Genomic DNA, 23,269 nt, shown 5'->3' with positions numbered 1-23,269 from the left:
TGCATACCCAACAGTGACCTGAATAAGGTGGAGTTATAAAAAGTGCAGTCCTCACTTTCAAACTGTATAGAAGGTTAAATCACTCCTGCCCACACCCTACTAAGCTGGCTTTATGGTCCATGGCTGCTTCAATCCAGAACTCTTGTTCAACGTTCTTTAGCTTGCCAAATGCATATGAATCTGGCATGGCAATATACTGGGTGCAGAACTGGAACTAGCTGGGCGCTTCCATGAGGCTCACCACGGCCTCATGTTACAAAATACTGCATTATCCCGGAGCATTTCCACTGCCTGCCACACAACATGAACTGTGGCTCCCGGTGACAGAAAATGTGTCTCCCCCATAATCTAGTGTTTGAATGCTTTTGCTGAGAATTAGCTTAATCCAGAAGCTTTTCCCACTCTCCTTTCTGCCCTGGGACCATGCTCCGAGGTCCAAAAGAAGCATTCACTCAATAGTTCCTCCCTGTCTCACCCCACGTCACTCTATAACCTCGCCACCCCAGTCATCAGGTCAGGGCTCACTGGCTGAAAAAACAACAACACCCAAAACTGGACTACCGTTACCCTACCACTGTGTTGAATTTTCTTACTCTTTGTACTAATTTTCTAGTTGATTCTCTTAGGTAATGTCTCTTTGAAAAGCATCTCCCCTCCTGCTACTTGCCTCTTCCAGAGTCAGCCTAGACAGTCAGAATCTGCATCAAAACAGCCTTGCTGCCAAAGTCTTCATCCATCGGCCTAGACCAGTGGTCGGCAAACTCATTAGTCAACAGAGCCAAACATCAACAGTACAACAATTGAAATTTCTTTTGAGAGCCAAATTTTTTTAAACTTAAACTTCTTCTAATGCCACTTCTTCAAAATAGACTCCCCCAGGCCGTGGTATTTTGTGGAAGAGCCACACTCAAGGGGCCAAAGAGCCACATGTGGCTCGCGAGCCGCAGTTTGCCGACCACGGGCCTAGACCAAGACCTGGAATATAGAAAATGTGAATCAGCAAATGCTATTGACCTTACCTATATTAAAAATTACATGAGACACTTTTTAAAATGCTAGTGATGGTTCAGGCTAATAGTTCTTGACTGGAGAGATAGAATAAAAATGAATAATATTACATGTTATTAACTATCTGTTGAGCCCCTGTGGGAAAGGCTCTATACACACATACTTGCACTGTAATTCTTAGCCACTCCAATAGAAGCCATACCGTGTCCAGTGGAGCTTATGTATCATGGTCATATATCCAGGATACCGAACCAACCAAAAGTGTTGTGATATCTCTTCCCACCCCCACCCCAGTCTTGCTTTTGAAGCACTCGGTAATCTGGTCACACTGTTCCTACCCGGCCTTATTTCTCATTATTCTGCCGAGGCTTCACCAGTCCATGGAAAGACTAGTTCCTTAGCATGCTCAAGCTGCTCCCCATCCTCCGGAAGTGCTCTCCTCTCCCTCCACTGCCCTGCTCTCATCCATGATTTCTGGCCCATTTCAAGGCTCACAGCCCCCTGTCCCCCCAGCACAAGCCTTTTCCTACAACTCAAGCCATTTGATATTGAAAGGAAGGCAGCTTGCTTCACTCCATGCACTCTTTTATTTCGGAAACACACAGCTTCACATATGGCCGGTGCTGGTGAGCTTCCTGGTGGACAAAATAGCAATGTCAATGGTCAGTAGGTCACAGTGTCCAGCATAGTCTAGTTGCCCTATGGGCATATGCTGATTGGCAAGGATGGGTAGGGAGGGTGGGGGAATGAGCCTACAATCAAAAGTGAATACTGGCAGAATCTGCCTTTCTTATGGGATAGCTATGGAAGTGAGGTCCCATCCCCCTCCCCGCATGGACAGAGCGCCAGGAGAGGTCACCGACAAAGACAATGCTCTATCTCATTAGCAATTCAGTCCTGGTGGAAACCCTTGCCAGGGCCCTTAATTTCTTGTGTTAAAACAACAAATGAGGTGACCCCAGTACAATCTCTAATAGGTAGCATGGGTCAACAATTATTCATTTATACTAGTGCTTTTTGCATGACAGGCTGAGATGAAAATTTGTCCTCTTCCTGGCAAGAGCTATAAATTAGTTTTATGCTACTGTTAAACCCAGAGGCAAAAAAAGGGGGAGAGGGATTGGAAGTGGAGGAGGATCAGCAAATAAGGCCTGACTGCTTCCAGCCACAAAGCTACTTCTTGTACCACATGCATCAGGAGGAGGGGCAACAGAGGACAATGAAATTGGGCCACAAAAGAAATTGATGCAGAGACTCCGAGATGAGACAGTGAACTCTTTGAGGATCTGAACTGCATCTTATTGTTCTTTCCATCCCCACTATCTGGCAGGTTTGCCAGATAAACTTACTAATAAATTATTGGATGCATACAACAATTGTGTCTCTTTTAACCAGATCGGAATGAAACCAATTATGCCACATCCATGTAAGTTCTCCAGGACTAAAGGAGCCAGGAAAAACAGCGATGTTAACCTACACTTTTTCACGTGTACTGTTCTGTAAGTTATTAAGTGGGGGAGAAACAGCTTATAAAACTATATATATAATATTTAGGTATTTATGGTCAAAAGGCACTGAAAAAAGCACACACCAAAATGTTAATAGTGCTACTGTCAGAATAGTGGCATTCTTCGTTTTCTTTATATTATGCAGAATTTTCTAAAAATTTTGTGATGAGAATACATTTCCTTCTAATCAGAAAAAAAATGTTTTAAAAAATTTTTACATCATCAGCTCATAGTTATCTGTGCTAGAAAAAGAGAACAGTGGTGTAGATCATCTAGAATTTGGGGGAAATCACCCATGCCTGACTTTGGAATATGCCACATACATTTTCCCCCAGAAGACTTATCTTCCTCATTATGCTTTGCTCTATACTTAATATTAGGATTAGTTCTAAGTCCCTGAGCTCCCTTGCCAGCTAATGAGCTGAACGGGATAGCAGGGAAAAGTCAGTTTGGAATGAAATGAAGTATGAGCTGCAGATAAGCCACAGGCAGATCACTGAGCTCTGGCTGCACACGCAGGGGAGGCAGGAAGCTCTGGTGGCTCAGTCCCTGTGTTCTAAAGCCAGCTCCTAAGGATCAAAACATAGCGTCTTGGAAAAGACTCCCATCCCTTCTGCACCCTAGTTTCCCTGCGTGCAAACTGCAAGGGGTAATAGTCTCCACCTCCTGGAGCCCGGAGGATTCCATGAGATGATGCGTGTAATGTGCTTGTCAGAGGCCCTCAGCAGGTGTCAGTCAGGACAATTATGTTCATGCCCTTCCATGATTTGTATTCACATCATACTTTCTTCCAGACTGTTTGAAACACATTTGACCTCTTCCTCACATCCCCTAGGAGAGGAGCAGGAACCATCATTCTCATTTCACAGTCACGGAAACCAAGGCCTGGAAAAGTAAAACGAGTTGCCCTTGGTTTTGTAAGGCGTGGAAGTTCTGTGACCACATCTCAGTTCTTCATGAATCTTCATTGCCGTCTGTCCCACCCCCTCCCCACCACACACAGTGGGGTTCGACTATCTATACCTCTGTTTCTTTTCTTAGCTCAGGAAATGTGAGTTTTAACCTGAAGCCTATACATAGAGACTTGTGAAGATTAGCAGGGGAGTTACTGTTCAGTGCTTGGCCGAGATCAAATGCAATGGAAGTGCCAAGTTCCAGTCGTGGGGAGAAATTGGAGAGACTTTGTTCATTCTGAGTCCTTGCCATGAGGCTGGTGTGTTAGCAGGGCTGGGATTGAGGACCTGCCATTTCTGTGTTTTATGGAGGAAAGCCTCCTTCCAAAATACTCCAATATTAGGTTCATGGAGGAAGTTTTGGCAACTGTGGAATGGGGGAAGGTATGAGGAGGAGGATAAAGTTCTTCCAAACTCTCTTTCCTTTACAGGTAATTTATACAGAAATCAGAACCTTAAAGTGGATTCTAGTCCCTTCGCCACCTCCTGTCTAAGGCACCTTCCTTCTCCTTCCTCTCCTCCTATTGGGATTGACATTCAGAGAAGAAAAACAGAAAGAATGGGAGTTTGTACTCAGGTTTCTGTAAGACGCTGGTCAGGATACCACCTTGATCGTTCTGCAAATCTCTCCCAGACCCCTGAGAGCATTTTCTGCCCCTGCTGGAAATGTCAGGTCTGTGATGATCGGGACCACGTTTGCCTTGTTCACTATTTAAGCCCCAGCATCGCTCAATATGTATTTGTTGAATTAATGAGTGAGTGAATGGATTTACTATATAACAGCAGAATGGTACCGAAGAGGGTGTTTTTTGTTTGTTTATGTATTGTTACTATTTAAAACTAAGAGGATGAAGCTACTTCTAAATTCTGAACTTGAAAACCGAATTAAACTAAATAGTAAGAAATTACAGACACTGAGCCAAACTGGCTAGGGCAAGAGCTTAGCTTTAATTAATAAATTCTCTACTTTCTAAACTAAATAGTAAGAGATTACAGAAAGTGGAGAATTTATTACTTAAAGCTAAGCTCTTGCCCTAGCCAGTTTTGCTCAGTGGTTGGAGCATCGGCCCTCTGAATGAAGGGTCCTGGTTTTGATTCTGGTCAAGGTCATGTACCTCAGTTGCAGGTTCCATCCTTGCCCTGCTTGGGGCCCACGTGGGAGCCAACCAATCGAAGTGTCTCTCTCACATCAATGTTTCTCTCTCTGTCTTTCCTCTTTTCTTCTACTCTCTCTAAAAATCAATGGAAAAATATCCTCAGGTGAGGATTAACAAAAATAAATAAGTAAAAATAAAACTAAGCTCTCTCCTAAGAAAATGAATTTAAATACTGTGCGGGGGTGGGGGAGGAAGATAAAACAACTCCCCATTCTGTATTTAAAATTCCCTCAGAGACATGCTTCCCCCACCCCTCCCGTGAGGTTGGTCTGTGCTCAAAGCTCTGCCTGGGCATGAGGACTCCATACGACTGACAAGTTGATATCTTGCAGAATGGGATAGGCCTCTGTTATGAAAGGACTTTGAAACCTGCAAGGATAGAGGCTATAAAAGAATCAGAGAGGTAAGAGAGATGTCTGAGGTCATTAAGAATCGTATATCTGATTCCAAAAGGGATACGTAGGAGGAGGTAAGTGGAAGGGGAATATCTGTTTGAGCCCCTTGATCCTAAAAAATGTCGTCTGTGACCCAGCAGCTTGGGCATCCCTGGAGCTGGTTAGGGACGCAGAGTCGCGGCCCCAGCCTAGATCCGTTGAATCAGTCTGCCTTTTCACAAGATGCCCAGGTGATGCGTGTGCACACGGCCGTGTCTGAGTCTCCCAGGCCCAGCCTTCTCTCAGTGAAGAGCAAATACAGTTTTTGTGTGTGTGTGTGTGTTTTTTTTTAATATATTTTATTGATTTTTACAGAGAGGAAGAGAGAGGGATAGAGAGTCAGAAACATCGATGAGAAAGAATCATCGACCAGCTGCCTCTTGCACACCCCCCACTGGGGACATGCCCGCAACCAAGGTACATGCCCTTGACCGGAATCGAACCTGGGACCTCCCAGTCCGCAGGCCGACGCTATATCCACCGAGCCAAACCGGTCTCGGCAGCAAAAACAGTTTTGCTGCTTGTGAAATTCCAAGAATGGGAGAGAGACTCATGCAAGTGCAGGGCATAAAATCCGGTGCTTTAGATTAGTTGAAACGTTACATGTGTGTTCTCTCCTACGACACTCCTAGAGCACGGGAACAGCAGGGAGAGGAAGCAAGGCCAGCCCCTGCTGCCTTCCCAGAAGTGACCCAAGCGGCAGGCATTGTGTGGGCTCAACCACCCTGGCCTGCAGACGGCTGAGCCTGGGACGTTAACCTCCTTCCCCTCGGGCCAGTTTGAGATGCTTGTAGAAAGTGAGCATCCTCCAATGGGGGGCCTGTGAATACAACAGGACCAAGTGGAGACTTAGCCATGGTGAATCCTGGAAAGAAATACAATTATTGACACAATTTCAATCGCCTTGAAGTACATTGCGCTAATTATCTCAGCACACACTAATAACCGTGTTCCTTAGAGACACACAGTGGCTGTAATAACTTAAAGATGAATATTGGATGAATGAGTTATTAGGGACTGGCCAGACTGCTAACCTCCCAAGCCCAAGGGGTAGCAATTCTCCTGCCTTTCTATATCTCCCCCCAACCCCCTAAAGCCTAAGATTTTTATTAAATATGTACCCAGTGACTGGGAAAGCTTTAGAGTCAATAAAACACCTGCCCCCACCTCACTGATGGGGATTTACTGAGAGCTGCCAGCAGCTTTTCACGGTGGGGCTGTAGAGAAAGAAGGAGCTATTTATTCAGCCAAAGTCAGGGGTTAGCCTCCTCTAACCCCTTCGCATGCTGCAGTACTAGTGTCCGTCCTCAGCCCCTAATCCGGTCTCGGAAGGGAGCCTTCTGCCTCTAGAACCCAGGGGCTAGGCCTGCACCTTCCCAGGCATGGCTGTGGATACCTTCGCTGCCTTTCATCTGGTCCTCAGGCCCAGCGTCTCCCGGGGCGTGTCAGCCACAACCCCTTCTAAGCCACATGACTCACTCTCCCCGGACACCCAGGACCTGTCCCTGTTGTGATCCTCATTCCCAGCCTCCAGTGCCCCTAGTTGTTGGCATCACAGCAACTAGATCACTAGGTGGTCAAATGAGCACATGTGAAAATGGAAGCAAAGGCTTTCTAGTGTTCGTAAGTCCTTCCTTCCTTCCTTCCTTCCTTCCTTCCTTCCTTCCTTCCTTCCTTCCTTCCTTCCTTCCTTCCTTCCTTTTTGTGTGTGTATAGCATGCAGTAAAGAGCACAGATCTTTAGTGTATTGTTCCACGGATATACATATCTGTCTATATGTATATACATATCTATATGTATGTAGGTATATCCATGTAGCAAACCAGCTAAATCAAGAGTTAAAATATTTCTGGTTCCCCATAGTAAACTCCATCTTGTCCCTTCCCAGTAAATATGCCCCACACAAAGAGAACCACTATGCAAACCTCCTCATCATTGCATATTTTTGAACTTCATAAAAATAGAATTATAAAGGATGTATTCTTCTGTGTCTAGCTTTTCTTATTGAACATGTTTTTGAAAGTTATCCATGTTGCTGTGTGCAGTGGTAGTTCATTCTCTTATTATAGGTGTGTAGCATTTTATTGTGTGACTATACCACAAAGTATCCATCTAAAGGATATTTAGGTGTTTTTCCCATTTTTGGTTATTATGAGCTAATCCTTCTATAAATATTCATGTATGTGTGTGTTGTTTTTTTTTATTTCAAAATGCCCATTTTGTCAGGTGTTGAATGTAACTATAAAGAGTCTGAGATTTCATTCTATTTGCAAGCTCACCTCAGTTTCATAGATGATAGTGGATGACATGAGACTCCTGGGTCAGAGAGGAAGGGCAGTTTGGTACCTACAGCAATAGCAGTAGCCAGAGTATTTGCATTTTTGCACTCATTCCTTGGGGCCCAATTCACACAGGGCATTACAGATAGGGTTGGATGATGCTGCACACACAATAGGTTGCATTCAGCAGGCCCATGGTCCCAGCAGTCAGAGGCTGTGAGAAAACCACTAGGTCAGAGTTGCGGGGAGAAGGAATGGGAATAGTCACATCAACATTCCGGTGGGATGTATACTTTACTCAGGTCCTCTAAGATAGAAAAGTTTAAGTCCCAGAGGAATTTATTCATTCATTCCATATAAAAGATTTATTGAGCTTTTCATGGTACCAGATAATGTTCTAAAGACACAGCAGTGAACATAGCCAAGTTCCTATTCCCAAGAAACTTACATTGCAGTAGGGAAGATAGTACATAGAATAATATATATATATTATTCAGTAGCCTCCCCCCCCCCCCCCCTGCCTGCCCCCGATCCGTGATTTCACTCTCTACTGTTTCAATTACCCATGGTCAACCACGGTCTGAAATTATTAAGTGGAAAATTCCAGATATTTTGAGAGAGGTAGAAAAAGATCATATTCACATAACTTTTATTACAAGTTATTATGGCCAGGGGCCAGAGTATGTTATTGTTGTTCATCTCTTACTGTGCCTAATTTTTAAATTAAACTCTATCATAGATATGTATGTACGGTCTGACCTCAGTTCTTGAACATCTCCCATCTCGAACAATTTGGTTCTCAACCAAGTTGTTCATGGAAAAATGTCTTTGTTTTCAAACAAAACTTTGGTTCTCGACTCAACCACTCTGTCATGCTGATATCTGTATAATCAGTCATATGTCTCTCAGGTGACAAACAAAGGAGAAAATGTGCAAGTATAAGTCAGTTTATTGCTAAACCTCACGTTGTTAACATCTCAGGAAATTGTTCTGTGAATATTTTCATGTCGTTTTTCTTTTGTTGCTGCTTATTATTATTAAACTAGAGGCCCAGTGCATGAAATTCATGCATGGGGGGTGTCCCTCAGCCCAGCCTGCACCCTCTCCAATCTGGGACCCCTAGAGGGATGTATCACTGCCCGTTTAGGCCTGATCCCACTGGGATCGGGCCTAAACGGGCAGTCGGACCTCCCTCTCACAATCCAGGACTGCTGGCTCCCAACTGCTCGCCTGCCTGCCTTCCTGATTGCTCCTAACCACTTCTGCCTGCCAGCCTGATCACCCCCTAACCACTCCCCTGCCAGCCTGATTGATGCCTAACTGCTCCCCTGCCAGCCTGTTTGCCCCTAACTGCCCTCCCTTGCAGGCCTGGTCACCCCTAACTGCCCTCCCCTGCAGTCCTAGTCCCCCCCCAACTGCTAGCCCCTGAAGGCCTAGGTCCCTCCTAACTGCCCTCCCCTGCTGGCTTGATCACCCACAACTGCCCTCCCTTGCAGGTCTGGTCCCTCACAACTGCCCTCCCCTGCTGGCCATCTTGTGGTGGCCATCTAGTGTCCACATGGGGACAGGATCTTTGACCACATGTGGGCAGCCATCTTGTGTGTTGGAGTGATGGTCAATCTGCATATTACTCTTTTATTAGATAGGATAGAGGCCTGGTGCACGGGTGGGGACCAGCTGGTTTGCCCTGAAGGATGTCCTGGATCAGGGTGGGGGTTCCCTTGGGGCGTGGGGCAGCCTGGGAGAGGGGCCTGTGGTGGTTTGCAGGCCGGCCACGCCCCCTGGCAACCCAAGAGGAGGCCCTGGTATCTGGGCTTTATTTATCTTCTACAATTGAAACTTTGTAGCCTGGAGCAGAGCCAAGCCTTCTGCTTGCTCCGTGGCGGCAGCCATTTCTGTTGGGATTTATGTATCTTCTATAATTGAAACTTTGTAGCCTTAAGTGGAGGCCTGGGCTGGCCAGGGTGTGCGGAAAGCTTGGCTTCCTCCATCGCCGGGGAAACCCAAGCCTCCCTCCTGCTCTCTGTGACCATAGCCATCTTGGTTGGGTTTATTTGCATATTTGCTCCTGATTGGCTGGTGGGCATGGCTTGTGGGTGTGGCTTGTGGGTGTAGTGGAGTGATGGTTAATTTGCATATTACTCTTTTATTAGATAGGACTAGGGGCCCAGTGTATGGATTTATGCACTGGTGGGGTCCCTCGCCTAGCAGTCCGACATCCCTCGAGAGTTCCCGGAGTGCAAGAGGGCACTCTGCAAAGTTGCTGTGGCTTGGCAGCTCTTGTATTCAGTGTCTGCCTCCTGGTGATCAGTGTGCGCATAGCTACCGGCCGGTCGGCTGGTCAGCCTGTCAGCTGGTCGGCCTGTTGCTTAGGCTTTTATATATATAGATATGTACAATAAGTCACCATGGGTCCTAAGAAGGTTAGTGATAACAGCAAAGTGAAAAGAAAAGTTGTGAGAATGATGCTAGAGCTTAGAAACAAAATAATTGCTAAGTATGATAGAGGTGTTCACATGTCTGATATAGATACCGAGTGTGGCATGGCAAAATTGACAATTAGCACAATTTTAAAACATAAAGAGGCCATCAAGAGTGCTGATGCTGCTAAGGGTGTGAAAGTGCTCACAAAATAATGATCACAGGCAATTGAGAAAGGTTAAAATAGGGAATCATTTGAGGGTCTGGAACAGATTAATTTAATTTATATTATTTCTAATAGGAAAAAATTATTTGGTTTTTTAACAAATCACCTCTCAAGCAGCCGTCCGGAATGAATTAAGTTAGAGAACAGAGGTTCCACTGGTATTGGAAAAGCATCTATATATAAAAAAAGGCAGTGACTGTGAAGACTGAAACGACCGTTCGACCGGTCACCATGCGGTGCTAGCATAGATGCATACACACAGGTAAAGTCTATGAGTGAACTAAGAATGAACAAGACAAATGCTTGCCTTCACGGAGTTCGCACTATAAGAAGGTTAGGTCAGGGATGAGAATTCAAAATTTCCACCAGCACAGACCTGAGGTGCCACTTCTCAGAGGGGCCAGAGATACACCCGGTAGTGGACTGGGGGCATGACTGAAGGGCTGGTGCCAACGTGAAGGCAGGGCCATTCTGGATTTCCCAGAGGAGCCAATGAACTGCCTAGGAGGCGGAGTTTTTGACACTGACTGGCATAGAAACCAACCAATCAGAACCAAATCTGGGTGAACTGCGAGGAGTCAATGGCTGCCTAGGAGGTGGAGCTTTTGACACTGACTGGCATAGAAACTGACCAATCAGGACCTAATCTGGGTGAACTATGAAGGCAGAACCTAAGGTGGGGGCTGAGGAGGGGTTTTAAGAGCAAAAGCTGTTTGGTGTAAGATGTAAGAAAGTGGTTCAATTTTTTAATAACTGGTTTGGCAGTATAGTGCATATGGCTGGCTATCAGTCCAGATATAGGGGTTATGTATTTTTGTCTGCCAAGAGCATCTCCTCCTGCTGAAAAAGGCTTTCCCCGCCCTCCCCCCCCCCCCCGATTTAAGCAATCCTATCCTATATAATCTATCTATACTAATAAAAGGGTAATATACAAATTAGACCGGGTAAATCGGCCATCTTCCGGACATCCGACTTCCTTCCAGACAAAGCCATGGTGGTGGGGGCCAAGGCAGAGGCAGTTAGGGGTGATCAGGCTGGCAGGGGAGAGCAGTTAGGGGCTATATCAGGCCAGCAGGGAAGGACAGTTGGGGGTGACCAGGCCAGCAGGGGAGGGAAGTTGGGGTGACCAGGCTGGCAGGGGAGAGCAGTTGGGGGTGACCAGGCTGGCAGGGGAGGGCCATTGGGGGCAAACTGGCCTGCAGGTGAGGGCCATTGGGGGTGACAAGGCCAGCAGGGGAGGGCAGTTGGGGGCATTAGGCAGGCCGGCAGGGGAGGGCAGTTGGGGGCATTAGGCAGACAGGCAGGTGAGTGATTAGGAGCCAGTGGTCCTGGATTTCAAGAGGGATGTCGGGCCTAAACCAGCAGTCGGACATCCCCTGAGAGATCCCAGATTGGAGAGGGTGCAGACCAGGCTGAGGGACAACCCCTCCTGTGCACGAATTTCATGCACAGAGCCTCCAGTCTATATATATAAAAGCCTATGGGACTGTTACAACCAAACAACCGGAACTACCGGAACGACTGGTTGACCAGTCACTATGACATGAACTGACCACCAGGGGGCAGATGCTCAACACAGGAGCTGCCCCCGGTGGTCAGTGCACTCCCACAGCCAAATTTCCCCAGCTGGCCAACCTCCTGCGGTCCCTCCCCCTGGCCTGCAGGCCCCAATCGCCTGATCTGGGCTGGGATGGGGAACCAGGGGGAGGGGGGTGGCAGCGGACATGGCCCCTTTCCCAGGGGGGCCGAGGATCACCTCCCTCCTTGGGGCTTGCGGCCAACCTCCCACGATCCCTCCCCCCCACTCCCCCGGCTGGCAGGCCCTAATCGGCCTGCTGCCTGCCTATCACGGTGGCGGCACAGCGGCGAGGGAAGGAGGAGGCAGGGAGGTGAGGAGCCACTCATTGGTAGGGTGCTGCCGGTGGCATCAGCATCTGGCATCCGTTCCTTTCGCACCCGGCTTGGTGACCATCGCCTCCTCTCCTGACCCCACGGGAGCCTTTGGGCCCCTATCAGCCTGGCCCCTATCAGCCCTGATCTCCAGCCAGGCCTAGGGACTCCACCCATGCAGGAATTTCATGCACCGGGCCTCTAGTAGTATATATAGAGTTCAGTACTATCTGTAGTTTCAGGCATCTGTTGGGGTTCTTGGAACATATCCCTGATAGATAAAGAGGGACTAACTTTAGTACTGATAGATGCTATGAAGTGAAACAAAACAGGGTAAGGGGAGTGGCAGACTTTGTTTTTTTAATAGGTAAGTGAAGGACAGCCTCAGATTGAAGGTAATTCAGGGCAGAGACATGAACAGAGTGTGAGAAAGAGTCATGTGGGCACCTGGTAGTGTTTTAGCAGAGGGAACTGACAATGCAAAGGCCCTATGGCAGGTGAAGACAGTGTGTGCAAAGAATAGCACGTGGTCAATATGCTTAGAGCAGAATGAGTGAGGGAGTGTGGGTGAAAGAAACAGAGGGCCAGAGAATTAGCCAGGGGCCAGAGTATGTTGGTTCTTAATGGCCATAATATAGCATTTGGGTTTCATTCTGAATGTGATAGAAAACCATTAAAATATTTAGTGAGAAAAGGCAAAAATGGACACAGGAAAATTCATGTATTGGTTTCTTAAGGCTGCCATACAAATTACCACACACTTGGTGCCTTGAAATAACAGAAATTTATTCTCACACAGTTCTAGGGGCCAAAATCCCAAAATCGAGGTGTCGGCATGTGCAATATGACTTGTTCTTGTTCTTGTTCTTGTTCTGGTGGCTCCTGGCATTACATGGCTTATGGCCATATCACTCCAATTTCTACCACTGTCTTCACATAGCCTTTTCCTCTGTGTCTGTGTCTTCTCCTCTTCTGTCTCTTTAGAACACTTGTCATTGGGTGTAGGGCCGATCAGGAGGCTACCAAAGTAGTCAAGAACAGTAATGACTTGCTCTTGCTGGTCACAGTCAGATGCTAAGAGGTGGTTAGATTGTGTTGGGGTGACAAGTCAATAGGAAGGAGTCAATTTATTCAGCCTGCCCACAATATTTCTTGGGTACCTACCGTGTTCCAAACACTGCCGACACCAGGGATACAGGGGGAAAGAAATAGGTGTGATGCTCACCCACCTGGGGCTCAGATCATGGTCCAGCAGAAAAGCTGGGCATTGGATAAGTGTGTTGCCTATTGTGAGATAAACATGTAGCAGACATACCTGACCTAGTCAGAGTGAGAAACAGGGACTAGCTTGATTTATAAGTTGACCAGCTTGATCAGGAGGCGTTTGAGACCATAGGACCAGCATCTGTGTAGACATCTGTATGGATCCATTTTTACAGTATGTTACCCAGGGACCCTGTTTTTAAAAAGTTTTGTCCACCAACATTTTTATTTTTCTCTTTTATCAGTAGTACTCATTTCTCTCTTTTCTAATTCATTAATACCTATATGGCCCCAAAACTCAAGGCATCTCTGTGTTTGCTAGCCAATATCTCCTTATGCAAATAATTATGTTCAATTCACATAATTTTGATCAGCAGTAAAGAAACTGTGTATGCAGTGATATATCAGAGCCAAGATTTTGATACCCTTAGAGATGACATGAGACCAGCATAAGTCCTTGACTCAGTGGACAGATACAGCAATACTTAGGGAATAAGCTTCCGGGCCCATTCCTAGAGTAAAGAATCTCTCTGAAATAGTTTAACCAATCTTCATAGCTTGAAAACTATGAATTTCATCAAAGAGAAATTTCTAGCACCTATTATGCTCATTAAGAAACTACTGGTTACACTCTGTGCAAAAAGAAAACAAAACATGTGAGGGTGATCTGTCACCCCATTGGTCGCCAGGGCTGATTCCACGGATATGGCTGGCTAAGCCGATGTCCATTTCCTCCCTCACCGCTCCATGTGCGTCCCTCCTCAAGCTGTGGAAGAGGACAACCTTCCCACTAGAAGAGAAAACCACCTTTGGTCAAGGGTATGAGTAGCTGCGCTCCCCTGCCAGAACCTCCAAACAAGCTCTCAATGCAGGAGATGTAGGTGCTGCATGTGGCAGTTTGCCTTTCTCATGAAACAAAGAAGCCAACCTAATTTCCCCAATGAAAACCTCTGCGGAAATGTTAATTAGCAGCACCCGCTCCATTCCCAGCTGCACCCCTTATAAGTAGATCAGAAATATGGATGCTAATTCAGGCAATTGTCATCGTTATCTCTGCAATGTGGCCTTTCTAATCAAATAGGTGATCACCTCAAAGTGTGAATTCCTGGTTAGGGAACTGATAACCCCTACCGTGTAGGTTAAAAATGTACACATTTATACCACATTCTCTCCTCTAAAGTCGTTTAAAGAAAATTATAGATATCATCTTGCCGTCCACATGAAGACCTCATCCATCTGTGAACCAAGTATAACTAAGTTTGAGAGAAAAGAGTGCAAGATACACTTTCTAATGAGGATGTTCTATCCCAGGTGATAAAAGCCATTGTTTTCTATCTCAGCTTAATTTGTTTCTTAACTATTCGGAAGCATTTCAGGGTCCTCCTGGGTTTTGTGGGCACACGTACAATCACGTTAGGTTTGGAGGAAGAGAGGTGGGGGCTACCCACTGTTGGCCACTCCAGGAGAGCGGAGTGAGCCGCACTCGGCCGTCAGCCTTAGCTGTCCTTCCCGGAAACACTGAGGATTTTTCTAACACCACCACGTGGAGCCCGAGAGCACTTACAATTATTCTCTCTTCCCAGTCGACCTGATTCTCAATTTGGTTCAGGCCTTGACTTTATCCCACTTCTCGGCCCTCAAATGGTACCCCACGTACTTGCTCTTCCTCTCTGCGTGTAAAATGCATCCATACCGTCGCTGCCTCTCCCCTTTCTCCCAGCACTGAAAACCCCAGTTAATTAACTCTCACAAATAAGGCCCGAGCAAACTCAGAGCAAATGTCCTTCGTTTGACATTGGGTACAAAATCCTCCTTCAGCTGGAATGCGTTAGCATGGCCATGTTCCTGGAAACAAGTGGAAGGGCAAAGCTGTCCACTAAATATTGGGAGCAGACGCTGGAGAAAAGGTCACGTGATTTTCCAAGGCAGGTTTCGCCTTTGGACGCCAGGATTTGGAGAGATAGTCATTACCAACCATGGGAGTGTGGCTGATCTAATTAAGGGAGTGTTTTTAAATTCAATTACACCCTCAGTGGAAATGGTCTTGCTAATGCTTGGGGAAAGAATTATATGCAGTCCATAAAGCCTAACATTTTTAAACCCAATTTTGCACAATGTTCTAAAGGTTAATTCAAGATCTTTCTTCCAAATGGGAAGGAAGGCATCTGTGGACTGACTGGGGTTTATCAGCCTGTAAGAGTTCATTAGTTTTAATTAGCGTAATCACTAATGTTGCACTAACAGTTTAGTGAAGGAAAGTAATTACTCACACATCCACTGTATTAGATGGAAAGATTAGAATTCACTTTCCAAAACGATTAGCATTTTGCCAATTAAAAGAATTCCTTCTCCCTACCAGCAGCCCTGTGACCTCGCTCACACAAAGATCCTTTAAATGAAACGTATGTAGCATCAGAAAATGGAGCAGGAAGAAATGAAGAATAAGGCTGTTTTTATTCTTAGCCTCTTCCTGGGGCACAGCAAGCCCGGGATTCTCTGTGAGTTTGTAATGTCTCGCTCTATTTGCACAGTCATTGACTTCTGTCACTTTAGATTACACCCCCGGGGCTCTGTTACCCGGCAGCAATTAAAAAACGAAAAGGCTAGTGGAAGTTGAGGCCTAACAGAAGCAACGGGACAGCCTAGGTGCAATGCCCTTTTTGATTGAAGCAGTGTGGGGATTTGGTGGCTGGCCCCATCCTGAGCACCAGCGTAGAGCAGGCCCTGCTGGGGCAGCCTGCAGGAGCTCTCTAAAGCATGAAGTTTATCTCTTGGGCCCTCCTACTGACTTCTACCCGGACTGGGTGCCACCTTGGTGCCTCAGCTCAGGTTACAATTCTTGGGCAAAACGGTCCGACTGCTCTCCAGCACCATGGCCCAGCTCCTCTCCATCCCCACCAGGCCCTCCATCTACTAATCACATGGAACTTGTCTTTTCTTAACTATCCCATGTTCTTTTAAACCCGGCTCCTTCTAACCTGCTCTTCATCTTGTCAGCAAACCCTTTGCCGGTTCTGTTAGAGCATTCATCACTCATGCTTTGCCCAGTGTCAATGTCACTTTGCACTGACTAGAATAGCTACCTCCCCCATTTGCAGTCAGAGCCCCCACTGCATCCTGAATTTTTGTATTCTATTCTATGATATATAATTACATTGAACTGCTGGGGCAGGAACACGGATCTTATTCTGCTCAGCATTCTCAGCCTGTTGCAAATGGTAGGTGGTGTATACACGTTTGTCGAGTGGCCAAGCGAATTGTAGGTAGGAATTCTACCCTTCCCACCTCCTCCCTCAACCTCATCAAATCTCAGCCTAGGAGGGCCAGCTTGGTCAGATCAGCAATCATCACAGAGGAAGGAATGGAGACATTTGCGTAACAGGTGGGCATTCCCTCTTCACCTTAGCACCTCACCCAGCACCACTTCCAAAGAGAGCCGACCCTTGCTGAGGGCATCTCTGGGCTCTGCTTGGTTCGGCCATTGGGAAACCCTGGCGAGAATTTGGAGGCTGGGAAGAAAGGGAGATCTAGGTATTTCTTTCCCACGCCTCCTTGCTTTGATTTCACATCTCAAAGGTTAGCTACACAGAACAGGATGGAGAAGATGGAAAAGGGATCTGGAAAAGGACATGTTGAAAATAACTCACCCAGAGATTGTTTCTGAGATGGGAATTTCAGAATGTTTGTCATCATGGCTTAGTTTTGGTGCACTGTTGGGGTCTCCAGACCCCCATGTTAGCCTGTTCCCAGCCCAGAATACTGCCCAGGGGCAAAGATCAGCTCACCAGGATAGACACAAGTAGGCATGGCCTGAGGCAAAAGGCCGCGGAGTCTTTACCCAAAAGCATTTCCTCTATATGGAAATGCTCTCTTGATGTAATACTTGATGTGGTTTTAAAGCTGTTTGAGAGGCATTATTTCATTTGATTCCTTAATAACCCTTTGAGATAAATATTTTGCTGATGGGGAAACTGACTTAGTCAACACTGCTGGACAAGTAAACTGTGGAAAAAACAACAACCAGAGTCTACTTATATTCTGGCTGTGATCTTCCTGGTCTGTGATCTATATCACCTTTAACTGATCTGGGCTCCATTCCCAGCTGCACCCCTTATAAGCTGTGTGACCTTGGTCATGTGACTCAACCTCTCTGTATATCAGTTTCTTCATCAATAAGACAAACACAATATGTTTCGTTCCTGATTGTTGTAAAGACTAAGTGTTAGCCCTAGCCAGTTTGGCTCAGTGGATAGAGCGTTGGCCTGCAGACTGAAGGGTCTCAGGTTCAATTCCGGTCAAAGGCATGTACCTTGATTGTGGGCACATCCCCAGTAGGAGGTGTGCAGGAGGCAGCTGATTTATGTTTCTCTCTCATTGATGTTTCTAACTCTCTATCCCTCTCCCTTCCTCTCTGTAAAAAAATCAAATATATATATATATATATATATATATATATATATATGAGACTAAGTGTGAGAGAGGGGCCTCTCAGAGCCTGGGAGAGGAGGCTACGTTTGGGGCTTCCCATGGGAAGCCAAGACCAGACCTTCTGCAGGGCCTGAGACTGGTGGAAGGACCTGGGGGGGGGGGGGGGCCCTCACACCTGGTAATGGAGTGTGTGACCCCTGGGCTTGTACAATCACAACCAATAGGAGGAACCTCTGACCCCCACCCTCACCCACTGACTAAATGGTACATGCCACCAGCAGGCAGGTGGGAACTAAGCTAGATTTTTATTTATTTTTATTATTTTATTTTTTATTACAGTTTACATCTAATACTGTTTTATAATAGTATTAGATGTACAACACAGTAGATAGACATTCACATAGGTCACCAATGTTCAACCAGTGTGCCGCAAGAATTTTTAAAACATGCAATACCTGACTATTTAGTCAGGGGCACTGACCTCTTTTTCCTTAGATTGTCAAATTTTTAAAAAATGAAAATAGCCAACACAACACTAGCCATCCAGTATGAATGAATCAAAATTATACCTATTTTTTTTGTTAGATCGGCAAAAATATATGTTTTGGTGTGCTGCAGAATTTTAGTAATTAGTTATGTGTGCCATGAGACGAAAATGGCTGGTACAGGTTACAAAGTGTTCCCTCCGATAATTCAAGTGCCCACCTGGCTCCATCGATAGTTATTACAATATTGTTAACTATATTCCCTATTCTTTATTTATCTTTTAATGTTTTTAATTTATTTTAGAGAGAGAAGAAGAGAGAGGGAGAGAGAGAACCATTGATTGGTTGCCTCCTGTATGCACCCTGACCAGGGATCGAATCCACACCCAGGCATGTGCCCTGACTGGGAATTGAACCAGCAACTTTTCAGTGCATGCAACAGTGCTCAGCCAACTGAGCCACATTGACCAGGACTATATTATCTATTCTTTACCTTACATCCCCATGCCTATTTTGTAACCATTTAGAAATACCATTTAGTACTTCTTAATCCCATCACCTTATTATACCCTGCCCCCCCCCAACACCCCTCCCCTCTGGCATCCATCAGTTTGTTCTCTGTATCTATAAGTCTGTTTCAATTTTGTTTGTTCATTTATTTTGTTCTTTAGCTTCCACATGTAAGTGATATCATATGGTATTTGTCTTTCTCTGTCTGGCAGAACCAAGCCAAATTTCATTTTATTTTTTTCTAAAGAAGGAAATCGATCTTTTCTATGAAAAATTAAATGAAATAATTATGCAAAAAAAAATCTACTTTCCACAGTTATTAACACTTAGTAAATGCTACATACTATTTCCTTCCCTATATTTAACACTAACGGGTGAGTGTTAGGAGGATTCTTGGACACAGCCTGCTCCTTCCTGGGCCTGGTGGGTGTGCAGGTTGGTGACAGCAGACTGCCCAGTAGCTGCCACCCAGGGACAGGGCAGGAGCACCGTAGCTCACTCTCTGGGTCGGCGGCATTCCCAGGGGAGACGCAGAAACTGGCAGCTGGGCGAACAACTGGGGGCAGAGCTAGCCGGCCCCCACTTGCCTATAGGTCACCTCCACCACCAGGGTGGCCATCCCAGCACACCGTGTGTGTGTGTGTGTGTGTGTGTGTGTGTGTGTGTGTGTGTGTCCACTGCATGCCCTAATGAAAGGGAAGCTAGCTAGGCCTCAGCTGTTAGCCACACTCTGGGCCCAGGGAGACAAACGGGCAGCAGTGGTGGTGAGTGTGAAAAAGACCTATGCGCTCGTCCTCTGTACACCAAAGCCAGGGGAGGGGCAAGTGCCCAGAGGCACCTGAAGTCCAGGAAGAGCTTGGAGAGCGAGGGCAGGAGGACGCTCTCTCCCTCAGGGCACCCAGGGAAAGGCTGCCATGTGACGGCCTCCTGCTTGGAGCGCAGAGCTGCCACCTCCATTCAGCAGCCTAGGTCCTGCAGGCTAATTAAGTTAATAAGAAAGAACTAAAGGAATGGAGGAGGGAGCTGGAGGAGGGGCGGGGGATGCTGCTGTGCTCAGAGTTAGGAGGTGTGAAAAATGAATCTGTCTTTCAATTACCAGCTTTGTAACCCCAGGCACATTACTACAGGAAGCCTGTTTCTTCACCTGAAAAATATGAATCACGGTCCTCGTGTCACAGGGAGGACCCTTGTGAAAACCACAATGATCATATGCACACTAATGTCTGCACTACCCACACCAAGAAACATGCTGTTTATTTTGCTCACGGCTGTGCTCCTAGCCCCCGCAGGGTCTGGCCATCGCAGGTGCTCAATAAATGTTTACTCAGACCTGAGCAGAAGGTACCGTCACAGCTCCTGGGGTTTTAAGGGCATTTTGGGGGACACTACTATGAGGAACAAAAGGTTAGGAGAGCCTGAGGGTGGAGGCTGCCTGCCTGGTGGTGAGAGCCTGGGAAGCTGCTCTAAGCGGTGAGCCTGGAACAGAGCAGAAGTGTGCCTGGGGACAAAGTCCCAGGGGTCCCAGGAGTCCCAGGTGAGGCTTCCTCTCTGGGGACCCTGCCCAGTTGCATAAGACCAGCTCTGCGTCCCACCAGTTACCTTGGAATCCATGAGAAGGGCACCCAAAACAGCACCACCCCTGATACCACCGGAAGGACAAATGGGAACTTGCCAACATTTTGTTTTAACAATACTAGCAATAATAAAATAGGGGCAATAATCCATTGACCTCCAGTGCCTGCACATTAACTATCGACAGTATCAAAAAAGCAAAAAAGAAAGGTGGTTTTTTTTGTTTGTTTTCTACAACTAATGACCATCGTACTGCATGTTCAGGAGAAAATTTCCTATTTGTTTGAGTATCTTATTAAAGAATCAGAAAGGCATAACTGGTGCATTTTTTGGACTGAGTTTGCAGAATCTCAATCACGCAAAGCATTCACCGTGTCCCTCATTTTTCTTTTTAGACTTTTAAAAATGTTCCATTAGATTTGGAAAATGTCTTCTTGGAGGAGGAATCTTTTGAAGGACCTTCTGTTTTTTAATTGGGTAAATTTAGGTTCTATACTGAAATGAAATGACAGGACTTAACAGTATTTCAGCATCTAAATTTGGCAAAACGTTCAAAACAATTTTGTCTCAAAATATTTGTCAAAACAGATAACGAGCGTTGGCAAGGATGCAGAGAAATTGGAATTCCCTTCCGTGCTGATGGGAGTGTGAAATGGTGCTGCCCCTTTTGGGTAACAGTCCGGCAGCTCTCATTTTTTAAGAAATAAATTTTTCTCTCCCTGCACCGGAGCGCCTGCTGGAACACCCGGGCGTCTCAGCCAGGCTGGGCGACTGACCTCACCCCAACTAACAGCCTTCTCTTTGTCCGACAGTATGTGTCCAGCTGCCGCGCCGGCGCTCAGAGTGCCCCAGAGCAAGGCGGCTGCCCCCATCACCACCCGGCCCACCACCACCGCCACCACCTGGCCCACCGCCACCTGCGCCACCACGCCCACCCGCACCACCTCCGCCACCCGCAGGCGGAGCTGCGTGCCGCCCCGGTGACGCCCTGCACCTGCCCCCTGGTCTCCTGCCAGTGGGAGGGCCGCTTGGAGGTGGTGGTGCCCCACCTGCGGCAGACGCACCGGGTGGATATCCTGCAGGGAGCCGAGATCGTCTTCCTGGCCACGGACACGCACCTGCCCGCCCCGGCTGACTGGATCATCGTGCACTCCTGCCTGGGCCACCACTTCCTGCTGGTGCTCAGGAAACAGGAGAGGCATGCAGGGCACCCCCAGTTCTTTGCCACCATGATGCTGATTGGGACCCCCACCCAGGCCGACTGCTTCACCTACCGCCTGGAGCTCAACAGAAACCATCGGCGTCTCAAGTGGGAGGCCACCCCCAGGTCTGTCCTCGAGTGTGTGGACTCGGTGATCACCGATGGGGACTGCCTGGTCCTCAGCACCTCGCTGGCGCAGCTCTTCTCCGACAACGGCAGCCTTGCCATCGGGATCGCCATCACTGCGACAGAGGTCTGCTCCCCAGAAGCCGACCTGTGAAGTGAGAGGCCACCGGGGGCTCACACGCAGCCACCCCTCCTCCAAGGAACTCTGCCTGTGCCCTTCGGATCCCCAATTTCCAGGACTCCACACTCCCTTTTATTCTTCTTCCCGCCCTCCCGCCCTCCCTTCCTTCCTTCTTTCCTTTCTTTTTTTTGTCTCAGGTACTTAGTGGTATCTAGTATTTGTCTGCCTTGGGCATTATATTATGTAAACATCCTGTGATTCAAGATCTTGGTGTAATGTTTGTCCTGATTAGTTGGAATAGTTTTACAGATCATTTTTATTAAATCGGAATGATGATTATCACCCCCCCGCTGCCCCCCCCCACCCACCCACCCACCCCCAATTCCCTTACTCCATGGCTTCCAAAATGAGCAAAATTCACCAAGACCACAAAGCAGAGTCTGTTGGGGTTGAAAGGAGACTTGGTATCCAAACCATTTCTTCCTTCTCTTTTCCGTCTATTTCAGGGCGAGCTAACTCTGAAGCGTGTGCGAACAGCAGGTTGGGAAGGGGACCGGGCCAGCTCAGAGATGTATTTCAGACCAAGCAGACACAGCCTCAGGGGCAGAGCTACGCTGCTGGCTGTGAAGGCCAGTGTCTCCTCAGAAGGCCGGGCGGGGCCCAGGGCTGGAGGCACCCTCACACAATGAATGAGTCTTCTGGTTGGTCCCAGGGCTCAGGCAGGGGGCAGACATGGGCCCTCTGTGGCTGGCTGCTGTGGGCTTGCTCTCGGCCTGTGCCATCCTCTCCTGCTCTGGAAACAAAGTCCTCACATTTCTGGTGCTTTCTTGAAAACCTCTTTGCCCTCCTCTGAGCAAGTAGTAAAAAACGATGGGCAAGATGTGGGGAAAGAGAAGCAGCTGAAAAAACACGGATAAAATTAATCTCCCACCTCTGGGAGGGTGTTCTCGCCTCAGAGAGTTTTATTATCAAATTAAAAACTCATCAGTCCTTTCCCTAGCGTGGAGCACTTTTGTATCACGCAAAGAACCCACTGTGCTCGTGGTACCTTGTAAACCAGAACCACAACTCACCATCAGATACGAGGAGCGTGGAGTCGGTGCCCAGATCCTTGGGCCTGGAGGGCTGGCCCAGGTCCTCATACACCAGGGAGGGTCCTCTTTCCTTTCCTTACTTTCCCAATTGCTCTGCGGGCCCCATTCAGCGCACAGATGTTATCACTGGTCAAGTGTGTAGCTGGCACCCTGCTGCAGCGTGAATGGACATCCATGTTGCCTCTACGTAGATGGCTTTCTCTTATTTGGTTGTTAGAACAATTTGTCAACATCTTATTGAAATCTGTCATATATTTGAAGAAAATAGCATGTTTAGTCAACTTGGTCTCTTCTGTTCAAGGTGGAATATCTGTAATCTTTCCCCGTAGGCCCTCTTCTCCCTCCTTTTTGTCATTTTTGCTCTCCCCTTGGCCACTCTCCAGTCACTGAAGAAGCATGGCGCCAAACCCCACACCACGCTCATCAGAACCGAGTGGGCCTTTCGCCAACCAATGCTGCTCTCTGCCTCGCTCCCCCACCCCAGCCCCTTGGCTGGGTCCTGGCGGGCCTCCAAGTGAGCACTTAGTTCCAGGCAGCTTGCCCTGGCTGGCCACCAGCAATCTTTTCCCCGCCAAAAGTAATCAACCCTGAAA

The 23,269-nt window shown here is 47.2% G+C and overlaps 1 protein-coding gene across 1 annotated transcript in view; it reads left to right on the top strand.

Annotated features, from left to right (window-relative positions):
- SIAH3 (siah E3 ubiquitin protein ligase family member 3) overlaps positions 1-21,615 on the top strand; it is a gene marked incomplete at its 3' end in the record, with an annotated part of 75,193 nt that extends 53,578 nt beyond the window's left edge. The window contains exon 2 of the mRNA XM_079778716.1: positions 20,947-21,615. Within this exon, the coding sequence (XP_079634842.1) occupies positions 20,947-21,615 (669 nt within the window). The remainder of the gene's footprint in view (positions 1-20,946) is intronic.
- Between the last annotated feature and the right edge of the window lie 1,654 nt (positions 21,616-23,269).

Source organism: Cnephaeus nilssonii, assembly GCF_951640355.1.
Source record: "Cnephaeus nilssonii genome assembly, chromosome: 8".
Taxonomy (NCBI): Eukaryota; Metazoa; Chordata; class Mammalia; order Chiroptera; family Vespertilionidae; genus Cnephaeus; species Cnephaeus nilssonii.
This window is presented reverse-complemented; position numbering and strand designations above follow the sequence as displayed.